This window comes from Melopsittacus undulatus, chromosome Z (assembly GCF_012275295.1).
Source record: "Melopsittacus undulatus isolate bMelUnd1 chromosome Z, bMelUnd1.mat.Z, whole genome shotgun sequence".
NCBI classification, from domain to species: Eukaryota; Metazoa; Chordata; class Aves; order Psittaciformes; family Psittaculidae; genus Melopsittacus; species Melopsittacus undulatus.
In genome coordinates, this window is record NC_047557.1 from 92,502,118 (window position 1) to 92,525,539 (window position 23,422).

The 23,422-nt window shown below is 39.3% G+C and overlaps 2 protein-coding genes across 4 annotated transcripts; one reads left to right on the forward strand and one right to left on the reverse strand.

Annotated features, from left to right (window-relative positions):
* Positions 1–497: 497 nt before the first annotated feature.
* On the reverse strand, positions 498–19,090 carry LOC101873593 (fatty acyl-CoA hydrolase precursor, medium chain-like). Of its 3 annotated transcripts, none has more exons than XM_031051928.2 (16): positions 18,887–19,090; positions 17,496–17,573; positions 16,567–16,659; positions 14,656–14,726; positions 9,357–9,561; positions 8,371–8,512; positions 7,793–7,926; positions 7,300–7,453; positions 6,312–6,413; positions 5,202–5,306; positions 4,381–4,521; positions 4,193–4,279; positions 3,060–3,207; positions 2,728–2,859; positions 2,347–2,419; positions 498–1,903 (listed from the first exon to the last, which is right to left on the reverse strand). In XM_031051928.2, exons 4-16 carry the CDS (start codon positions 14,657–14,659, stop codon positions 1,729–1,731), a joined length of 1,602 nt encoding a protein of 533 aa, XP_030907788.1. In that variant the 5' UTR covers positions 14,660–14,726; positions 16,567–16,659; positions 17,496–17,573; positions 18,887–19,090; the 3' UTR covers positions 498–1,728. The 3 variants fall into 3 exon arrangements, with proteins under 3 accessions (XP_030907788.1, XP_030907787.1, XP_005152233.1); XM_031051927.2 differs by having other exon boundaries at positions 16,513–16,659; XM_005152176.3 differs by lacking the exons at positions 14,656–14,726; positions 16,567–16,659; positions 17,496–17,573; positions 18,887–19,090 and adding an exon at positions 10,357–10,569.
* A 598-nt stretch (positions 19,091–19,688) lies between these two features.
* On the forward strand, positions 19,689–22,431 carry CIAO2B (cytosolic iron-sulfur assembly component 2B). The gene is made up of 5 exons (XM_005152175.3): positions 19,689–19,885; positions 19,999–20,078; positions 20,320–20,445; positions 20,906–20,951; positions 22,210–22,431. Exons 1-5 carry the CDS (start codon positions 19,744–19,746, stop codon positions 22,305–22,307), a joined length of 492 nt encoding a protein of 163 aa, XP_005152232.1. The 5' UTR covers positions 19,689–19,743; the 3' UTR covers positions 22,308–22,431.
* Positions 22,432–23,422: the final 991 nt, after the last annotated feature.

A 23,422-nucleotide genomic window follows, 5' to 3' on the forward strand; every position in this document is an offset into this window, starting at 1 on the left:
CTGGTTATGGCAACAGATAAAATAGCTATTAGCAAAAGGTGACATTTGCAACAAGGAGAGCTTTCTTCATAGCTGCACTTCCTAGAAAGGGTTGAGAAATCCTGTATTACTTCCTCCAATATGCAAGTCCTTCATTCTTGTACACTGTGTTGAAAATCAGCCAGCTGCTGGGAAGTTCCTTGCTGATGACAAAGGTGACACAACAGCTGTGCAAAGCTGTCAGTTTCATCTTTGCAATTTTAACTAGTTGGTATTCATGATCCTGCCTGGTTCATGACCATTCCCAGGGTAAAATAAGCTTAATTGTTTACATTCCTGTGATGAATGCAGTTCTACCCTGACATGCAAGGTAGGGAATGTACCTGCTCACATTCTTCAGGTGCATTATTACTGTTCCAATCCACTCTTGTGAAGAGTTGCAATAGCCAAGCAAGTGTGATACAATTGATTTGCTTCAAGTTATTGTCATCTTAAAGAAGGATTTATTCTGTCTTATAAGTACAGCACTAGCAACCATTAATAGAGTTATGACTACCATCTCGTTTGCTGGTTTTTTTTCCTTTTAAGCAGTGAATCACTGCAGCTGAATCAGGTTTTTCACAATAGTGTAGATGGAATTATCTGCAATCAGTGTAACAGAAGACTGACAATTTTCTTTTATTAACTGTGCTTTACTCCTCCATGAACAGTACTTTCTTCAGCAACTAAGCCACAGTGAACAGCACCTGAAGGCCGGAGTCAGGAGGACTGGGTGTGCATACTTTGCAGAGCAGCAGGTCTTCCCTTTGTGAGCCCATGAACAATACTGAGCTAACAACACGCAGTGATCAACATCATACTTGCTCTCCCCTCTGTCTCAGTGGGTGTCTTTCCTGCCAGCAATACCTCCTGCCTTCAGCCAACGACTTGTGAATTCTTTGCCAGGAAGGGCTGAAGAACAGATAATCACACTACAGAATACTCTGTAAAAACCCTAGAGCCTCCATACTCAGGTTGTGCAAAAAAAAAAAAAAAAGCTGGAAGTTTCCTATCTGAAACCCTTCAGGTTGAACAAAGAAACTGGACACATTTCTGGCTTCCTGGGTGTGATTTAACCTCTCAGAATTAGCCGGTATCAGTTAAGTGAAAGAAAAGGAAGCTCAAAAAAATCAAAAGCAACATTAATTTATAACACCTTACAAAACAAGAAAACAAGTAGAGATCTTCTATCCTCATTTGTGAGATGTCAAGCCCATCTGATTGATGTTTTTTTGATGGATGCTGTGCTCCCTACAAGCTATTTTGAATTACAGAAAGTGGAAAGAGGCTGTAAGAATGATATCTGACCATTCTAGTCTGGAAGAAGATGGGAATAAGCATATATCATATGTCTGACACTTAATGATATATTATTTTTAGATCATTTCTTACAGAATTGAATGTCTGCCAATTTTCCCCTCATTTCCCCTTCTCACATGAGCATTATTCAGTTTTGATATCTGCCAAATAGATACCAAGGTCTTTTTGAGCCTGAATGATCGTGGTTTTTTTCTGCTTGCTTCATTAAATAGCGATTTTTAGTCTCACAAACATTCCACATTTCCCTCAATTCCCTCCTTTTCCAGTGATCTTGACAACAGATTACATACTAGTGAGTTAGAACGTGATTATTACATTCTGCATGCTGAAAAAATAAGTTTGTTTGATTTTATTTCAGGTTTTGAAAACAATCTCTACTCTCTACAACTTTTATAAATCCATGTGTTTTCTCTTTTCATTCCTCATTTCTTTTATGAGCTGTATAAAAAAATCCACTCTGTGTTCTTTCAATTTCTTTGCTGCCTTTTGCATTAGGTCTATTTCCAAGTATTCTTCATCCAGATCATACTGAGGCCAATGGACCAAGCCTTCTCCATTGGGATTTCTGGAAATAACATAAAGAAAAGTTAGCTTTTCATTTGCCTGTCAGTTGTGCTCTGTCTTGTCAGGTTGCGAGTATTTCAGAAAACTAACACAAGCTCAGATTATGTGATTCTAGTACCTAATAGATGGATGTTTTTTATCAAAATGCTCATTAATGGGATAATAAAAGTTTAATAATTGCCATTACTTTTGGATATAAAACTCCACTGCAGGTGAAGCAACAGAGGTTTGTTTTCAGTTTTGGTTTTTGGTTTTTTTATTCCTTTGGTCTGCAGGTTGGTTTAGAAGATTTTCTCAAAATCAGTATATATAGAAATAATTTACATCAGTATTTATCTTAAATCTTGTCACAGTTGTAGGAACCACCATGTGAGTATTCCTTCAGGCATATATTTCAGGCAGCACAGACAAAACTTGAGCTGTAATTAGCATTATAGTTCTCACCCATTTCTAGCAAAGTTAGTCCAGTATTTCATAACAGTTCTGCTAAGTTTTTCTTCTTCTTCTGTAGCATGCCCTGCAAAGTGAGAGACAAAATAGCAATATTAAAACCTGAATAATCAAAAGAGTAGCAGTTATATAAATTCTAATAGACTGTAATCAGTTCTACTAATTACTCTGAGCTATAGTTCTACCTGAGCAGCGCTCTAGAAGAGGACAGCAGATGAATGATTTCATGAAAAGTAGGTACTATTAAAGACAGATAATGTTTATGTTGAGTCCAGCATTTCTAAAAGAAACATTTCTGTTCTAAAGCCTCCCAGTAAGTAAAATGAGTAATAATGCTGTTTTAAAAGGAATACGTTAGAAGAATGGATACATCACCAGCCAAGAATGGCTTTCCAAAGACAAAGGCAATCTCATCTGTATGATCTGCTTTTACAAACTCTGGTATAACACCTTCCCCTGAGCTTGGTCGATGTTGAAATTCATAAAAGTAGACTGGGTTGCCAGCATCTAGTAGAAAAGATACAGAAGAGCATTAGTGGAAGAGTTGAAAATACCTATCATGAAAGATAATAAATTACCATTACAAGCAGCTTTAGTAAAATGAAAACACTATCATTTTTTTGGATAATGAAGTGTGATTTATACTGTCCAGAACACACCCCTGGAATTACACATTTCTTTTAACAGATGCTGAATCAGAGACATACCTCTATGGTATCTAGCCACTTCGATGGATGACAGAACAAAAACAGAATCTCCTAATGCATCAAGAATGCCATCTCGTACTTCAGCACGGTTTTTTGCATTCCCTACGTATTCATTGTATATTCGATCAACAACTTCAGAAGCAACACCCTGAAGAGAGCAAAAAAATACTTCTTATAATAATGACAAATACAATAAAGATTAACAGCACTAATTGGTGCCATCTGCACATCCCCAGCTAAACCCCAAACATTACTACTTTCAGAGAAAATCCTCAACTTTGTCAGAGTGTGGCTCAAAGCTCAGAACCAGGAGTTACACAGCTACCAGCTACAGACGTTCTCAGGGAAAAGAGGTTTGCAAGATCTAAAGCTCAAACATCTTTAGATAAACATCAGTCAGTGATGCTGATAAATAGATACAGTAGCCTGTTCTGCCTTCTGTGGAAGTAACTCATAAGAAATTCTGTTGGCTTCCATAAAATTAATTTATTGCTGTAGATTGACATAATTTGTTCTAAAAAACAAGCCCTTCCAAGTTCACGATGGTTGTCTGTGACACTGAATGATCCAGTCCAAATCCTGGCCACATTTATAAAATCCTTCTTACCTATTAATATGTGTTTTTCTGTACTTAGTATTTCAGGAGAGCACAAAGGAACCTTAAAGCTGAGAGGTATGTACATTCCAGGAAAGCAAAACTGCAAGAAACCTGAGCATAGGTCTCTCAGAGCCATTTTAAACATCTCAGGTTGTCCTTTCTGGTCTCCAGCTACTGCTTCAGAAGGGTGTGTTCTATAGATCTTGTGTCATAGGCATGTTTTGGATAACCTGAGGTATCTAAAATGTCACAAGAGGCCTATGTTTAGGTACCTGAATCACTTCTGGATTTCCACTGAACTCTTTTAAAAGGAGAGGTACTTAGGATAGAAATTTAGAATGTGTTTTCAATCACCAATGGCAGGAATGACAGGAATACACTGCAAATGCTGCCTAGTACTGCCCCAGGGTAGGAAGCTGTCAAATAGCTTTATCTGCGAGAAGTTTGTCTCTAAAATGTACTCCTCTAGGAGTACAAACACAAAACCAGGTCAGTGAAGAAGCAGCACTGGGCTATTCTGAAAATGGCCTCTTACCTTAAATGATAATCCTAAGGAGGTCTGTAAAACTTGACGTGCAACATTTTCATCCAGACCATCTGTGTAAGCAGGAAATTTCATCAACTGCATGATACAGTATAGTATTTATTAGAAAATCTTATATTAATAAAATAATCCTGTATTAACAAAACAATACATAAATAACAATATGATCAGTCTCTTACCATAGGAACTACATATCCAAATTCACAATTATTTACTCCTATTATATATGGGACTGCATTGATTGCATTTTCAGATAGTAATTGCTCGGGACTCTTTGGAAAAAACACCCCATCTATAGATGCATTGACCAACAGGGAAGGCTGGACAAAAAAAGAAAAGAAAAAAAAAAAGGGAAAAACCACAAAAGCTTCATTAATAAATCAATTATGCTTTTAGGGAAAAAACAATTTTTTTACTGTAGTTCCAAAGAAAAACAAATTAAATGCCAACTGAAAATCTAATAATTAATAGTATTTAAACTACCTCTAAATTTTCTGTGACAGATTTTCTGCAGAAGATTCAGTGAAGATTAGCATCATACTTTTAATGTTTGCAAAACATAGATGATGTCCAGTTCACAACTCTTCTTATTTAGTTCCATGTGTGGAACAGTCAGGGGAAAAAAACAACTTTTATGTTGAAACTGCAAAGGAACATGAACTCCAGCACTGTGATAAGAAAATTTAAGTATGCCATAATACAGTAATTAATTTTTACGTTCTCCAGATGAAACCGTGATATTTTCTACACTCTTTTCCTTCCCCTGGTACAGCATGACAGCAAAATACAGGTTAAAGTACATGCAGAAAGAAAGGGAAGTAACCTGTTCACATTTTTCAGGTGAGATACAGCATAGCATTGCTGTCAAATCCTAAGAGGATCAAGCAGATCAGATATTACAGTCACTTCACATTCTAATATTACAACAGCCAAACAGCATACTCTTGTTACAATAAAATTTGAAATGCCATTTGAAACCAAAAAGTGTAATTTCACATACCAGTTTTAGCATTGCCTGTACTATCTCTTCTTCTGTTTTTCCTCTTAAGCATTCAACTATGGCAGCTGAACTCGTTTTTTCACAGCCAGAAGCAGCAGCAATACTCTGCAATCCATAAAAATAAACACTTTTTCAGATACTTCCCACGGGGACTCTACAAGAAACTGCGGCTGAGAGTCCAACAGGGGGAAGTCTAAGCTTGTGCATAAGGACCATTGAGGCCACACATGCCCCCCGAACAGGAAGCCCTCATAACCCTTCACACTGTGGGCTGAGCAGAAGGACAAAACGTGCCCCCAGAATGTTTTGATAGAGGAATAGACCGAGAAAGTCATTCTGGTAAATAACACGGTCTAAGAAGGCAGGATGACATAAAGGAGTTAGAGTGATGCATAGTCGGAATACAACCGATAGATGGTAACAAAGAGCACATTATACAATCATAGAATCATAGAATAGTTAGGGTTGGAAAGGACCTTAAGATCATCTAGTTCCAACCCCCCTGCCAAGCAATTATTGATGATGTCTTTTGGTGGAATAACAGTCATCGTTAGAGAAACAGAACTCTTTATAATGTTGCTTCTTTATATCCCAGATTATAAAATCTTGGTTCCTGGGAATAATTTTTTTTTGGTAGTTAAATAATTATTAAAAAAAAGAAAAGGAAGAAAGAAAAAAAAAGGTTGAAGCCAGCTTTTCTTTTCAAATATAAACAAATAGAATAAAGTCTTGTTTATTTGCACACAACAGGCACCAAACAGCAGGGAAAAAGAAGAATACTTGGAATTTGGTGCTGTTTTCCAGTCAAAAATTATATCTCAACTTTTCTTGAAGTCAGTATATGTTATAGTATTACTTTAAATGTCACACTTCTTCCCTGCCTTCGCTCTTCGCTTCATTAGTCTTTCGCTTTCACTCAGACATGAATGGATATTTGAGTATTTGACAAGCAAGGCATAATTAAACACAAATTATTTGCACAGAAATACTGTCTTTAATGACTGGTTGTAGTTTCACAAGACAAAAATCTGTTTCTACATTTTGGAATACACTGTTTAAGGTATGCAAAACTATCTGGGAAAATAATTAAAATTATCACAAAATACTCACTTGTGCTTCCTCCTCAGGATGGTCAGTGAACAAAGACATGATTGCATTACCACTCTCTGAAATGGCCTTATGGAACAAGCCCTTTGCTAGGGGAGATAAGATCTGTGGAAAACAAGAACAAGCATTTCAAACATGACAAGCATTGTGTTCTGACCACTGACTTAAAATTTCAGTATCAGGAACTGCCCTTTAAAATATTTTGAAAACAAATGTTGTAAGACTCTTACTCTGTAGGCTCTGATCATAATTCAGCTATGAAAAGGGCTTTGGCAGCACTGTCAAGGATAAGAAGTTCGTGCCTGCCTTTTGCTCTCCCCTAGCAACTTGCTTCCAAGACTTCATGGAACTACTCTGCAAGCCAGATATAGATCAAATAGAACCGTGTCCAAGATGGTCTTGTTGTGCTGCAGAAAAGGAATAAAGAGCTAGGCCAGAGGTCAGGAGCTTAACAGCAGAGATTTTTATTACATATATCTCTGAACCCTGGTTTCACTATGTGGTCTGTACCAAACTGTGAAAGACTGGATAAGAAGAAATTCTTGGCCAATGTGCTCAGTGTTGATATAAAAATTTTACATTATCACTGGGTCACAGAGTGCATATCTGATTCAGCTACCATGACTATTAACTTATTTGCACAAGTGGCTCTCAAAGCAACCAGGAAATTGGCAATACATCCCCTTAAAGAACTTCTCAGGATAAATTTTTTGGGTTTTGGCAATGAAATCCTTCCCCCTCCACCCCTGAATTTTATTTAGTAGATGAGAAGTCAAATTTTGGGTCTGAACTACAAGATTTGGGTATGAAAATACCACTTTCATCAATCAGAAGCTGTATTATATTGTTGTATTACAGAACAAGGTGATGTGCCATTTCCTGTAAAACCATTCATTTTCTCTCACTGACTTTACATGCAGGTACTACAAATGAAAGTGGATGGTGTTTTTACCCCCCAAGTAATTAAAATTCAGTATTACTACTAACTTACAAGAGCAGAAACACTGATTCCTCCTGCAGATTCTCCAGCGATAGTGACAGATCCTGGATCTCCTCCAAAATGCATGATATTTTCCTGAATCCACTGAAGAGCTGCTACTTGATCTAAATACCCCCAGTTACCTCGGGCATGCTTATCACCAGTGCTGCAGAGGAAGAACAGATTTGTTTTAAATGCTCAATGCAAGAAAAAAGGCAGAAAAATTGCAATCTGTGGTATAAGAAATCAGCTGCCATTCTCTGCACAGTTTTTCTACACAACTGAAAAATAAATGCCCACAAAGCATTGAGATCAGAGTAACAGTCAAACAAGAACAGACCTGGAAGCTGATTTTGGACTTGTATATTATTCCCAACTGTTGCTTATGTAATTAAGAAATGTATAGTTTCTTTGTATAAGCAAGTATTCTGTATGTCTCTACACAGAGGCTCTGCATACATAATTTTGGAAATCACTTAGCAAAAAACAACATAAAATATCTTACCTAAAATATCCAAGAATACTTAATCTGTACTGAATTGTTACAACTATCACATTGTCAAATGCCGCTAATGCTGAACCATCATATGATGAGGCTGCTCCAAGAGCTAATCCACCTCCATGGATCCATACAAAGACCTGGAAAGACAAAACCAGAAACAACCCAGCACAGATAAGAGCTCTCAGTGATAAAAACTAAACATAAGCCAATATATAGTATTTTGTGCTATTTCACTCCTGAATCTTTCAGATTTCATTTCACAAATGGCAGAAGTCTTTCAATATGAGGCCTGCAATCTTACAAAATGGCACTGATTTTATTAAATACTTACACTATATCAGTGCCCCATTACATTTCACAGATTATTCAGAAGAAATCAATCATTACCTAAATAAAACATCAATAACATTTTATTTACAAAATAGGATTTTGTGTCTCTTAAATCTCAGCAAATACCTACTGAGGCAAAGCATGTAAGTTAATCACCATTACAACACTGCACATTTAAGTCTGCATACAACACAGGCTGTAGGTTTGCTGTAAGATAATTTTGCTAGAGATCTTATAATGATTTTGCTTACAGGCAGTTTTTCCTGTTTTCCTGTAGAAACGGGTGTATACACATTTAGGTATAAGCAATCTTCAGACACTTGCAGAATAACTTTTTCTTTTCTATTAGTAATATAATTCGAAAGAACCTGTCCTTCTTTATTTTGTAGACACCTGAATAAAAGAAAAAACAAGAAACAGAGCTAATGAAAACCTCAAAGCTATAAAGTGTAGCTTTTCTGTTCTTTTACAACAAAATGCAAACAAGAAGCCAGTCTCTGGTACATTTCTAGACTGTTGACAACAGAAAATATAATTATTTGGTTTTTTTTCCACTTTAAATGTGTTTTCTTCCTTTGACCTGGCATTAAAGAGAGCCAGAACAGAGATACAGTCTACAGCAGTACACAGTGACATGCAGATATAAGTTTGCATGTTTCAAAATATCACAGAAATATACCTGCAAATACACATGGCCTTAAATCACTTCAATGGAAATGTAAATTAATTATTTTACATCTTCAATAGCTTTCTATAATAATTGTAGGTATTATACTTGAGGCATTAAACAAGAGCAGTAGTAGAAATGGAGTAAGACATTTACAGTATAAGACATTTACAGTATAGACTAGAACTGGTCAGCCTTTCTTGTGTGTCCTGTTAAGCATGTGACTCAGCATTTTTTTAATTCTTATATTGCATTCCAACATTTCCTCAGTTTCTTCCTGTTTCTGCTCCAAAGCTACACAGTTTATAAACATTGGTAAGTTATGGCCAAATGCTCCCAAACCAGAACATTATTGGCAAAGTACTGGTCCGTATTAGTTCATAATTGATGTCCATTAGATAGCATTTTTTAATAAAATCAGAAGGTTATAAAGATGCCTTTAGAAATTCATTCATTGTAACAGTTGCAGGTGGCACCAAGGAATTAATCTTTGTGGATTTTCGCTGTCCTGTACATTAGTGTCCTGGAATTCCATATTAATAAAGATCAATGTTTTTGTCACTGTCTTACATTGGTGGGTAGGAAGTGGCATCTCTGACACCCTTCCATGGCTCAGGTGGCTGGGGTTCAGAAAATCTCAGTAGTCCAACAGGGGGCTTAGCAAAAGGAACTCCCAAAAAAACATTCACACTCTTCCCAGCTGCATCTACTTTGAATTGGTACCCTCGGACTGTCCCGTACTTGGTCACCACTTCTGGTTGCTCTGTTTTCTGCTCTGGAGAATATGAATACAAAATCACATAATCAGTCCATTCATGAGTAACTGCCAGATTTCTAAGTGTTTTAGCTACATAAATACACACCTTATGTTTGCTCTAACAATTAATTTCCAAGCATAAGGCTTCAACAAACTCTAGTCAATATAACTGATATTATTTCAGCCTTCATTTTGATTGGTTTGTATGTATGATCTATCTTGGGTATATGTATTGTCTTACTACATACACACATTAATAATTGCATATAGATCTTAATTCTTTTTGATCCAAGTTGTTAGTTAAAAGTCCAAGAGGTTGTTGTCATTAAGAAAAGGCATTTCCTTTTTAAGAAAAGATCTGTGAGCACACGAAATACATTCCAGATGCTTGATATAGGGTACACAGCTAAATAAAAAAGCTTCTAACATACTGAAAATAATCTGGCATATACAAATACTGTTAAGATTTAAGATTCATTTTAAGATGGAAGTTCTCAATACCAAATTACAAATCTGGATCAGTCATCTGCTGTGTCTCATCAGCCAAGATTTTGGAACAAGAATTTGATTTTGCTATTTGCAAAAAAAAGGCAAATAAGACAAATGACTGAAAACAGATCAGATAAATTATTTAAACTCTTGCTATTCAGGCTTAATTTCACTGCAGTGAGGTTGAGTGCCCAGCTCCTCTGATAAAGCTGGGGTTCCCCTAGGCGAGCAAGCTTAAAGGTGGGGTTCCCTTAGGGGAGCAAGCTGCACCTCTGCTCTATTTCCTTACAGAAGGCAATGGGGAAAAACCCTTCTGCAACTTACCAGTAGCTACAAGCGCTGTGACCTGGATGGTGAGAAGCAAGCACAGCAGCAACATGCTCTTTCCAGCTGCCATCTTGCAAGCTAGTCGTGTTTGTCTCCTCAGTGCATTGCCTTATATATTCTAGTAAGTGTAACTATTACGCAAGGCAAACACTGATTAGGAAAAGCAATACCCAAGCTGTGAGCCAACCTAGCTGCAGGCAGCCAAAGCAACTGCCCTGCTCGTAAGGCACTCCTCCAGGGAAAATGCACCAAGACCCTGCTGCATGTGGCAACAGGGAAACTTCCTGGCTCCCAGAGTGGCCCCACAGGTTTCATACTAGCTCTCTTATTGCTCATTCTCTTACTCACAAAACCTCAGGCATCAACTATGTGCCTTAAAATGCTTTGAAAACAGACTTCTACTACACCAGGAGACTTGTCCTGCTGCTGTAGCACTGCAATTTTTCACAATAAAGCTGGGATTTCCTCATACCACACAGTGAAGACATCAGGAAGAGAACTGTACTTTCACTACATCTGTTTACTTCATTTTGGCATCAGTATGTCAGTGTAAGGAACACAAAATATAGCCACAAAGAACAAAACCCAAATCAATACTCCTGAAAAATGTGCTTTTCCTGAAGTAAAAGTCGAGGGATTTTTGAATAAAATCCTCCTGAGAATTCACAGGAGGATATTGTTTGACAAAAACAATACTAGGAGAATCTTAGCTTTCCCTGCAGGCTGGATACTCCGTCACTCAGTCCTGTGTGTTCAGGGATGGTCATCTGGTATCTAACATGAGTTTTGCAACACTGAACTGGTGAGTTTTTTCAGTTTTTGTAGTGTGGGAACAATATTGAAGGATTTGGGTGGAACTATACATTTAATACCTCCGAAAAATCCGAAGCATGTATGGGCTTCTGTGTGAACTCACATCTGTCATTGGAGTGCAATACAAAAAGGAGGGAAGCTGAATAGAAATGAAAGAGATTATCCACCCATGTTAACTAAGGGATTGTGCTAGATTTATGTAAGCTTTTGCCCCGTTCCCCTTTTTGTTTTTCTGGCAAGGCTCAGTAACTCCTGCCCCAGAAAGGCCATTTCGCAATTTTATATCATGAGAATTCGCAGTTGCCAGAGACAGTATTTCTATAGATTCACCTACTGCTTGCACATTTGTTTTCAGCTAAGTGAGCTGTAAAGATCCACGCTCATTAAAGCAGTTCAGCACCTATATTATGCACCCGGTAGTCCCGTGCACTATGGCTATTCTTGTGTACTTTACTCCAGATCTTCCTAAGTGTATGTGCACAGGTGTGATTTATAGCCCTCATAGGCAAACTCAGACAACTTTAAACTGGACTGCTTAGAGAGCAAAACGTTGACAGATAGATGTACATGTTCAGTGCATGCTGCGTATCTTAAGCACTTTGTTAATCAGGACACTCCTGCCTTCTGTACTGATGTCTGTGCTGCTGCAGCCACGCTGTTAACAATTCCAATGCTATGCTTTGCTACAGAGCAATGCTGTGAAGTAGCAGTGCTGTGAACTCTGCTTGCTGCTTTCTCGTTTTGGTGTTGCAGACTTTATCTCAATAAACAGTTCACTTTCTCTCCCTGATCTTTACTGAACTGTCCTTTCTCATCTGCTTTCCCATTATATTCCCCCCTCACTGGCTATTTCCAAGCCTTAGTCTTCAGTCTTCATTCTACTCACTACTGCTCTCTCAAGTACTCATTCTACAAAATGTCTTAACCCATATCTGATCCACAGTCCCAGGGAAGAAGCCATTCTAAAAATATTATGAGTGCAAAACAGTTTCTGCAAACTGCCAATTTTACTTGCAAAAGGATAATAAAGAAATTGGATTTTAGGACGCTATAGGCTTACCTGTAGATACTTTGTATGAATCTGCAAGCATGACCTATATGTGCTGCAAATGTGTAAACTTTTACTCCTTTAACATAGGTTAAACTTGAGACAGTGCTACATACCTTAAAAGTGGAATTCTTGAATCCTGTTTGGCATTACATTTTGATAATATTTTGCAGTTTACCCTCAGTGAAAAATGCATAAATCAGGGATAAATAAAAAACCTCCTGCTGTATGATGACATTTTCCTCTATATTTAAATGCACTTCTACCTTTCTTTATTTCAATAGCTGAAAAATAGAGACAAATAGCTCATTTAGAGGCTCATAATTGCATAAGAGCTCACAATTACATTTTGCCTCAAGTATGTATGATAGAAATGTTTAGAACTCTGCATTTCAAACAGGTCAGTTTGGTTTTTTACTCAGCCCCTGATGAGAATTCAATAAAGCTACAGTGTATAAAACTTAGAGCTAGAGTCTATGAAGCTAGTGTTTGGACAGCTTTAACTGCCTGTCTCTTTAGCATGTGCTAATCTCACATTGGGATGTCTCTAGGATGATACAGAGTACCAGAGCACTCCCCTCTAAATAGACAGGAGTAAAATATTTTGACATTTTCCACTGTGATATATTTTTAGCACTCTGCCTCTGTGTAAGAAGTCAGCTCCACTGCACTTCTCTGCATACACTTACAAGATAAGCTTATATTCTGTGCATATACATACAATGCTGCTTATCTCCTTTGAAAGGGAGTGGTACAGTACTCAGGGCAATTGTATGTGCATTGAAAATCTATCAATCAAGCCTATTTTGAGATTGTATTCCCCTCATAAAAGAGCTTAGCTAAAACTAAGAAGGAGGGGCAATTGCTGAGCAGAAATTGCCATTTACTGAAACAGCAGTTGTGTTTACAGTCTAATCCTACCTTCCAAGTTCTGACTGGCAACAGAATTTGGGCAAAAAGACACAGGAAATCCCACCTTATTTCTTCCAATAAAGTAACTTGAAAAAAAAGGATGGCCACTGAACTGCTGTAAGACATTATTATCTATGTACAATCTTAAATTATTCCAGAGACATAGAAGGGAGATTTAAAAAGTGGTGAACAGATGCCTAGTGTCCTGTAGGATCTGTGAAGCTGCATAATGCTGCTGTGATGTAACGGTATGGTCAGGAATACATCTGGGATAGCTGGAGTGTCCTGCGATCCACATATAAGAAAGAAACGACATAGCAGAGAAAGAAGCTGACATGAAGACAGTGTTTTAAGACTTGCTCTTGACACTCCAAGTGCCAATGAGCTAGGAAGGACACGGCAATAATTCTAGTACAAATTAATCTCTCTCCACTGCTAGTAATGAAAGCCTGTGACCTAGTGCAAACAGAGATCTGGGACTGACTGATGGCACAGAGAACAGCCTGGAGCACAATAAAGAGCACCATGGTAAAGACAGGAAGTATATAATTAATGTTACCAACATTGATAGTTTTAGGGGAGTTACTGCTGGATTTAAAAGGAAAAAAAGTGTGGGTAGTAGAGACCGTTCCTCACTTTTCTAACATTTGAGAGAAGTCTTAATTCCAGCACTACTGTTACAGACTGTGTATCACAACAGTCAGAAATACAGTAATTCTGTTGTAAACCAACCTACAAAGCAGAACATTCTTTAGTTTCTATTTTTTTCCCTCCACACAGCTGACATTTCTGTATCTAAATCAAACCAAAACTTCTGTACCATCTCTGATACACTTGACATCAAAAGACAGTTTTATTTGCAAATTGGGTCTTTACTGATTTCATGTCATTAAAACAATATTGCTGTTACATTCTGTCTTCAGTCATGTGGAAATGATAAAAAACCTGAGCAGTGGGGAGATCTGGTACCTGTGTTTAATAAGTGAGGCTTCTGTTGTAGACAAATCCAGGAAAAAAAGGACCACAAAGGCAAAATAGCTTAACTGGAATTATTACAGTCAATTGCAAATATGACAACTGTCAAGAAAAGGTAAAAAGAAACATAATTTTATCCACAAAATCACTTTCAGTAATTTCTTTTACTATCCTCATAATTTGCATAGTATATGCTTGTTAAGACTATAAATTATAACTCTGAAATAACCTTCTTGCTTTCCATTCTATTGTTATTTGTCTTTTCAAACATCACCTTTCTCCAGAAAAAAAAATCTACCTGCTTTTCCTTCAACCTTCTGTTTTTCTTTTGGTTTAGATTCATCTGTAAGTATTCTTCATTTAGGTTCTAAGATGGCCAATCAATCAAACCCTCTCCATTAAGATTTCTGTAAACACCAAGAAAGAGTGATGCCCTTTTCAGTCACAGGGGAATTCACAGAAGTTAAGACTGAAATCAACAAAACAGCTAACTCACTATAGAGTCAGCACAAACTAGTAATGTGTGTCATGAATCTCATTATTCTTACCCATTTCAAGCAAGTTAACCCAGTACTTCTTTAGAGTCTAGTGAGGTGCTTTTCTTCCTCTGTAACTTTACCTGAGAGACAAAATACACAATAATTATTATGTGTGGCAAAAGTCAAAATATTGCTACTACAAAAGCAGCATTCAACTCTTTGAATATGTTGTAAAATTTAAGATTACAACAGAGGCATCGTACTTGTAATATGTTAGTAATCCAGCAATTATCAACAGAATTCTGTTTATGAATGAGATTTGCATAATTATCCTCATTCTACAAATGGGGGAATTGGGGTACAAGGAAATAAGGTGATTTGCCTGTAGGTGTTCAGGAAACCAGAAGCAGAACCAAAAAAAGAACCCACACTTCCTGAGTCCCATTAAAGGGCATGGGAATGGTCTACTCAAGGAACGGGCCACATGGTTTACTTTCATAGTGTTGTGGACCTGAAAGCCTCCCTATTATTCAGAGCATGAGTAGGCAAAGATTTCTTCAGATAGAAGACAAGGTCATTCCATGTCTTATCACTTCAAGAAAATGAATTTAAATAAAGTTACACATATGTCCACTGTATCAGCTAGGTGAAAATAATTTTAGTCACAGTGTTATTAATTATAAATGCATCTCAATACATCAATAAAAATATTTGCTATTTTAATGCTCTCAGTAAATTCAGGCAAATAGAAAAAGAACTATGTAGTGTTTTCTAGTGTAGGGTAACATTAGTAAAAAGTAAATATAAAATATAAGCAAAATGGAAAGGCTCTAGTAACAGATTAACAAATGCTTTTACAACATAATTGTATTGGTCCAAAGTTCAGTGGAGTGAAAGGAAATACTTTCACTTATGTAGGCTTTGAAACAGACTATGAACTACTGTGCAAATGACAAAAAAAAAGCAGAAAAAATGGTGAATTCACTGAAAATAAGTAGAATTTCTGTGTTTCTTTGTAAAAAGAAGAACTGCTCCTAATTTGTTTCATAGGAAATAAAATACTCCATCACAAGCATTATTATTTTAGTCATATGCAATTAAAGCAAATTGCTGGATTTGTAGTATTCCTGATGTGACACATTGTATGTAATTGTTCCATGACTGGCACATCCACTAGGACTGTAGCAAGATGGTATTCTGCTTGAAGGAACCAAAACTTTCAGAATCCTATGAAAATGCCCAAATTGACAAGGCAAAGGCAATTCTGGGAGTACACCCTTAATCCTTGCTCAATGGACCAGACCCATTTTACATAAAATGCTTAAATTTTAATTAAGTCAGGGACAAAATAGTCTTCAAACTAACCACTAAGTCTCATGCAGAAAATTAAATATTAGAGCTGCAAGCCTTGCTTTATTCAATGCAATTGGAACACTACCTGCAAAAGAGATCAAGAACGCCAAGTTCACCCCAGGAAAACTTACATAAACCAAATTGACATTGAATTATTTTCCAGTTCTGGGTATTTTGGCATGGCTTGTCTACACTTAAATACCAGAAAGCCTTCAGAATACAGAGCTGCTGACTTCCCAAGCAGCAGTAGGCTAAAAGACAAATTCCAGGTTGCTTTAGCATGTTTTATATTTTAAGCCTGTATACTTCACTTAGCAAACATCTACCTGTGTTATCACACTCTGCTCACAATATATTGTGACTATAAGGACAAGTGCAAGACTCTGGTATAAAGATAAAGGAGCACATACACTTGCTTCACACGAGCCTGCACACCTATATCATTCTTCACCCTCAAGTTCCCAAGGGGAATCTCAGGAACGGCTGCCTACATATGATTGGATTTTTGGCTGCATCATTTGATCCAGCATGGAGTAAGAAGTCTGAATACCCTACTGGTGTTCATTAGCTCACCCCTGTGATAATTTGATGCTTTAATGGGTGGTAAGCAATTTCTGCATCCCCTACCAACTCCAGAAATCAGTCCCATAGTTCAGCAGGAACACCTGTGTTTCCTAGATATTCATCCACTGTCACAGGCAGAAACTCTCATGGTACATCCTAAGACAAAAAGGAAACAAGACACAAACACAAAAATTATCACTCTGTGAATTAGCAGCTAAAAATGTAATCTTTTAAACTTTAGAGATTCTGCAAAGGCACAAGGCTCCAGGGTAGCACCCATGTTGATGGGAAACCACAATAGTAAATAAAATCTGTTCAGACCTTCTGGGAAGGAGGAAACCCAAAAAATAAAAACCACCAAAAAACAAACCAAACAAACTACCTAAGGTCAACTTTACAACAGATTTATGTGGATTGAAATGCTATAGGAATCAACAAAGATCCAGCAACTTCTCCTAATTACCTTTGGCTTCTGTTTCAGAAGAGAAATGGGAACTAAAAAAGTAATTTCCCTGAGTCTGTGAAAGATTTATGCAATATTAGACTACAGGCCAAGACCAACGGGCTCTTCAAACACAGCCTATGCTTTTAGTGTTAGAAGTTGCTGCTTGAAAGATACATTTCAAAACTAGGAGTGTGAAGTACCTACTTTAAAAGTTGCATTTAATTTAATATAAACATATTGAAAAACCCTGCCTTGAAATCCATCAACCAGGAGATTAACCATCAGATACCATAAGATTAGGGACACTATTTGTAGTAAGCCTACATACAAATACATAAGATAAAAATGCTGGTTCAGAGGTCTAGAATTTCCCCAAATCCTAGGCCTGACTCAATCCTATTTCTGTGTAAATCCTGTTTTAGTAACACTATGACTAAGACATAGTCATATAATAAGGAGGAAATTAGAGAAGACATCACAAATCTTTTATATGCATTAAGAAGAAATCTCACTTCTCAAATTAGATTATTAGTGCAACAGTACTTACCAACATTGGTAGTAAGAACTCTAAAGTTGAAGTGAATGATTTTTCACCCATTTCCTTCAAACCTGTTAGTTTTGATGCCTGCACAGATAAGAAATCCAATGTTATTAGTGCCATTCAACTTTTCCAATATTTTTAACATTGGAACTGAATCCTTCTGCTTTATTCATACTCCTGGTGTTTAGTTTTGCAGCATTAAATCGTATGCAAAAATTCAGTACAATGTAACAGCTGTCTTGAAAAGCTTTTATTTATGCCAGTAAAGGTTTCCTGGGTTTCTACATAAATCTCTCATACACAGTAGTTTATCCTTAAATCAACACATTGTTATGAAACTCGTTAGACACCATTAGGGCAGTACTGAAGCAAAAATCTTTTGTCCCCAAAGCCTTGTGCTCATTCTGGTAGGCAAAGTCACTGGCAGCCTCTCTGTCTCTAGTCCAAATGTTGTATTGTGTATTTCAAAATAGCTCTTTATCCCTTCTTGAATAAAAATAGACCTCCTATGTTTTTCAAAATTAAAGAGGAAATTGAATTTAAGGGTCAGACTATAGCTTCTTCTCCATGAGCAGCCTCTGTGGAGGCCAAAAAACAAGGTCTATTTATCAATACATTATGGGATAAGTACTTCTCTCAGAAAAATGGGAAAGGGCCATGGTCTCACTTTCTCTATGAAGTAGCTACCTGTTGCATTTACTGTTGTTCCAGTCCAATGTGAACAGTCCTGGGATTTTTTTGATGATTCTTCTTGTGGACTAGGAAGACAGATCAACGCCAGAAGGCAGATTTCAACATATGGAAACAGGTTTGTGCACCGGTCTGTGCATGTATACATCCACCCAGGCACAGGCACATACATATACATATACGAGGCAGGGAGAGAGGAGCTGGAAAATGTAGGATTCCATGAGGCTACTTAAGTTGAACACTTTCCACTAGTGAGATCCAATGAACATGGACTTCTTGAGTTGCCAAACTGAACTCTCTTTGTAAAATTAAAAAGAAAACTAACAAACCACAGAAACCCCCACTTTTAAAATCAGCCAATATCTTCAACATTTACGATAAGTCAGCTCAGTCAGCTTTGTACTTCCTAAACAGCCAGAAAAATTATCCTTACCAACAAAATCTATTATCCAAAACAGCATACACAAATTGAAAGAACGACTTAAGAAAGGACTAAGAAGTGAACTTTAATGCCAATGTAATCTATGTATTAAGTGAATATAATATAAAACAGAGATGAAAGCAGAGATAAATGAAAACTTTGCTCAGTGGTAGTTTGTAAATCACAATTAAAGTATCAGCAGATGTGTAAACAGGTCCCGCTGGAGACAATGTAGCCCAACTCCAACTGCCCAACAGACAGAAGCACACGACCATAACACCCCTACCTGTGCTGAGCAGCAGAACCCCAATGTATTTTCGTCCACCTGCAACACCTTTTGAAACATTCAAGTCTTTTTTTCTGTCGGCCACTCGGGGAACTGCTGCCTTTCTGCTGGGGAACTGGTACTAAACCTCTGACCAGGACTTGTTGCAGCAAGCAGACTCATACCAGACTAGTTTGGATTGGAAGGGACCTTATAGCTCATCCAGTTCCAACCCCCTGCCATTGGCAGGGACACCTTCCACTACACCGGGCTGCTCCAAGCCCCATCCAACCTGGCCTTGAACACTGCCAGGGATGGGGCAGCCACAGCTTCTATGAGCAACCTGTGTCAGCACCTCAGCACCCTCACAGGGAACTCCTGCCCAATATTTAATGTAAATCTGCCCTCTGTCAGCTTAAAGCCATTCCCCCTTGTCCTGTCACTACATGCCCTTGTAAAAAGTCCCTCTTCTGATTTCTTTCATGCTCATTTCGGTACCGGAAGGCTGCCATGAGGTCTGTATTTTAACCAAGCACACCCTCTCGGGCACTAAGCTCCCTTCAGAGGTCCCTCACACATTCCGCAGCGCAGCTGACTCCGGTGAGCCACTCCGTTTTCACCCTCAGGCGTTAGTCAAAGCCGTGCCAGGCTCGGGCGGTCGAACACCTTCCCTCAGCGCTGACTCCCTGCCCTAGAACCGACCCCGGCGCTCGCCGGAGCGGTCCCGGCAGCTCCCGCACACACGACCAGTTACACCGCTCACCCACAGGGAGCACTACCGCCATGAGTAACCGGGGCCCAGGGCCCGCCCCACTCCGGGTGCGGCGACGAACGGCGTCCGGGCTCCTTCCGCCGCGCACGCAGCCGTGAGAGGCGCCATGGTGGGCCCTGGGCAGGGCGGCGGGCAGCCGCTGCAGAACGCGAACCCCCTCATCTACCGCCGCTCGGGGGAGCGGCCGGTGACGGCGCGGGAGGAGGACGATGAGCTGCCCGACATCATTGACGACCGCGAGATCTTCGATATCCTGCCGGGATGGCCGAGCCGGGCCGCGCTGGGCAGAGGGCGGGCGGGCCGGGACTGCGGAGCCAGGTCGATGCAGCTCCGCTCCGCTCCACTTTCCTTAACCCGACACATCTCATTCGCTCCATTAACGACCCCGAGCACCCGCTCACGCTGGAGGAGCTGAACGTCGTCGAGCAAGTGCGAGTGAAGGTGAGATCCCCGCTCGCCGCGAAGCCGTGCGGCCTCTGCCGGCCCGCTCCATCATTGACATGAACGCAGGCCTGCTGCAGCAATCTGTGCAGGTTTACTTATCCTGTCAGTGAACAAACCCATCAGCAACCAAGCACGGCTTCTAGCTCCATTGCGTGTAAAACACAGCATGGCACTCGGGGTGAAGGCAGCGAGTGCGGTACTGTCGTGGTTTGTACATTGGAGGTGTTTGTTTTAACAGGTGAACGACGCTGAAAGCACGGTGTCAGTGGAGTTCACCCCCACCATTCCTCACTGCAGCATGGCCACCTTAATCGGCCTCTCCATAAAAGTAAAATTGATCAGATCTCTGCCTGAGAGATTTAAGGTGAGTAATCAAATCACTTTGAAAAAGCAGAAGAGGGGAATTTTGTGTAAGAAGGAAAAATAAAAGGCAAAAAATAACTATAGTGAAAAATAGCAAGAGCTATTTTAATATTATGGGGGAGGGAACATGCCAGAAACCAGAGAGGGCAGTGGACTAAGATACTGATGCAGAATTACAGCTGTGTGGCAGTTGGATCAAGGGTGAGCAGGATGCAGGGTACCACAGAGCTCTGCAGCACAGGAGGAGAGCTCCTTGTCTGAAGCAGGCTTAAGCAGGTGGGAATGTAGACTATTCTGTTATTTGAGACTTTATTCTGCATATATCATATAAGAGATAGCATACATTGGCAAGAATATGCTTTTTTCCTTTCTTCTACTTACTGTCTAATTTTTATTATTAAACAGTTTGAACTTGACTTTCCAGTATTTTGTTGACTTTTTCTTTTGTGATGCTTTTTAAGCTGGATGTTCATATTACACCAGGAACACATGTCTCTGAGCATGCAGGTAAGGTTTTTAGGCCTATGTTCTATGGTCTTTCTTGTTCTGTATCATATTAGAATCACAGAATCAACTAGGTTGGAAAACACCTTTAAGATCAAGTCCAACCATTACCCCAGGACTGCCAAGACTTCCACTAAACCACCACTGAGGACCTCATCTACACATTTTTGAACACTTCCAGGGATGGTGATTCCACCACTTCCCCTGGGAAGCCTCTTCCTGATCACCCTCTCTCTGAAGAAGTTCTTGCTAATATCCAGTCTAAACCCCCCCTGGCACAGCTTGAGGCCATTATCTCTTGCTCTATTGCTTGTTACCTGGGAGAAGAGACCAACCCCCACCTCACTACAGCATCCTTTCAGGTAGTTGTAACACCAGGTGATAATGTCCCCCCTGGAGCCTTCTCCAGACTAAACTCCCCCACATCTAAGCCTCATCATACCTGTGCTCCAGGCCCTTCACTAGCTTTGTTGTCCTTCTCTGGCTCTGCTTCAGCACCTCAATGCCTGGCTTGTAGTGAAGAGGCCAGAACCAGAACTGAACACAGGATTTGAGGTGAAGCCTCAGCAGTGCCCAGTACAGGGTGATGATCCCTACCCTGACCTTGCTGGCTACACTACAGCTGATACCGGCCAGTATGCTGTTGGCCTTCTTGGCTGCCTGTGCGTAAGCTGGCTCATGTTCAGCCCCTGTCAGTCAGCACCCCCAGGTCCTTTTCCACTGAGCAGCTTTCCAGACACTCTTCTATGTATTCTAAACATCTCAGGCAGCCTGTGTTCTCAGCTGTCATTGATTTGCCTTGGTTGTGGAGGACTTGGAAAATGGGGAGAGGCTGGGGGGAGGTTTCTTCTTGTGTTTTACCTACACATACATAGTTCTGTGCTGCTGGATCATAAACAGCTTCCTAGTTTAACTTGTGATAACATGGTAACTTTGACTTTAGACTGCAACTGTGGAGCATAGTTAGCACCTGTTAAATGCACTTAGCATCCCCATCCCTGACAGTGTGCAGGGCCAGGCTGGACAGGACTTGGAGCAACCTGATCTAGTGGAAGGTGTCCTTGCCTGTGGCAGGGCGTTGAAGCTTTAAGATCCCTTCCAACCCAAACCATTCTGTGTTACTACGATCTGCAGTTTCTAGTGTACTTGACTACTATAGCAGGAGTATGATTATGTGTCTCAATGTAAAATGCTTTTAATGTTTTGACTGGGTTAATATATTTTTGGGGTTTTTTTTGTTTGTTTTTTTTTCCTTGCACAGTTAATAAACAGCTTGCCGATAAAGAACGTGTAGCAGCTGCTTTGGAGAACTCTCACTTACTGGAAGTGGTGAATCAGTGTTTGTCTGCTCGATCATAATTGCCCGATGAGAAAATTATTGGTATTCAACTATGTTAAACTGATTTTGTATGTAAGTGCTGATGCTGATGGTATACTATACATGTATCTGTGTTCAAAATAAAATCACTCTTATTTTCTTAAATGTTTCCTTACTCCTACAAAAAATGGTATGTGGGAAATTGGCTTACAGGCAGCTACAAAAATACAATGAAAATTGATTTTTACATTTTATTAGTCATTGCATAGGTAGTCTCTTTCTTTAAAAAGATTGGCTTCAACTTGGTTTATCCAGTTTCTCACTATCCAAAATTAGTGGATTTTGCACAATGGACTTCACAAGTTCCTATTGTTTAAGATGAGGTAGCATCTGAGAACCACACAGCTGCTTGCTTGCTACTCCCCTTCTTTACCTCCCCCTCCCAGAGAGATGGGGAGGAGAATTGAAAGAATGTGACTCCCATGGGTTGAGATAAGAACAGCGCAGTAACTAAGGTATAACACAAAACCACTGCTGCTACCAGCAATAATAATAATGATAAGGGAAATAACAAGGGGAGAGAATACAACTGCTCACCACCCACCGACTGACACCTAGCCTAACTGAGCAGTGATCTAGCCGTTCCTGGTAGCTGCCCCCGTTTCTATACTGGGCATGATGTGCTGTGGTATGGAATACCTCTTCAGCTGGTTTGGGTCAGGTGTCCTGTCTCTGCTTCCTTCTGGCTTCCTGTGCCCCTCCTCACTGGCAGAGCAAGAGACTGAAAAGTCCTTGATCAGAGTAAATATCACTTAGCAATGACTAAAAGCATCAGTGTGTTATCAGCACTGTTCTCGGACTCAAGTAAAAACCACAGTCCTGCATCAGCTACTAAGAAGGAGAAAAATAACCATTACAGCTGAACCCTAGGTACAAGTACACAAAGCTAATTGGCAGTTAAAATCTTTACATTCATACAACTGTTTTGGACTGCTAGTGTAATTTTAGCATTAGATGTCAAAAACTGTGTACATTCATGTGTGCAAAGTAGCATCACACTTCAGCGGTAAGTGTAAACACTTCTGAATTATCTGCGTGGCTTTTATTATATTACCTTGGATTAGACAAATACAGAGGATTCCCTAGACCTATAGAA

Coding starts and splice junctions, on each gene's coding strand:
- CIAO2B (XM_005152175.3), top strand. CDS start 19,744: ATGGTGGGCCCTGGGCAGGGCGGCGGGCAGCCGCTGCAGAACGCGAAC. Junction 19,886..19,998: donor TGACGACCGCGAGATCTTCG/ATATCCTGCCGG, acceptor TTAACCCGACAC/ATCTCATTCGCTCCATTAAC. Junction 20,446..20,905: donor CTCTGCCTGAGAGATTTAAG/GTGAGTAATCAA, acceptor ATGCTTTTTAAG/CTGGATGTTCATATTACACC.
- LOC101873593 (XM_005152176.3), bottom strand. CDS start 10,429: ATGGCAGCTGGAAAGAGCATGTTGCTGCTGTGCTTGCTTCTCACCATC. Junction 5,307..6,311: donor ATCCTGAGGAGGAAGCACAA/GTGAGTATTTTG, acceptor TATGGATTGCAG/AGTATTGCTGCTGCTTCTGG. Junction 2,860..3,059: donor AGTGGCTAGATACCATAGAG/GTATGTCTCTGA, acceptor CTTTTCTACTAG/ATGCTGGCAACCCAGTCTAC.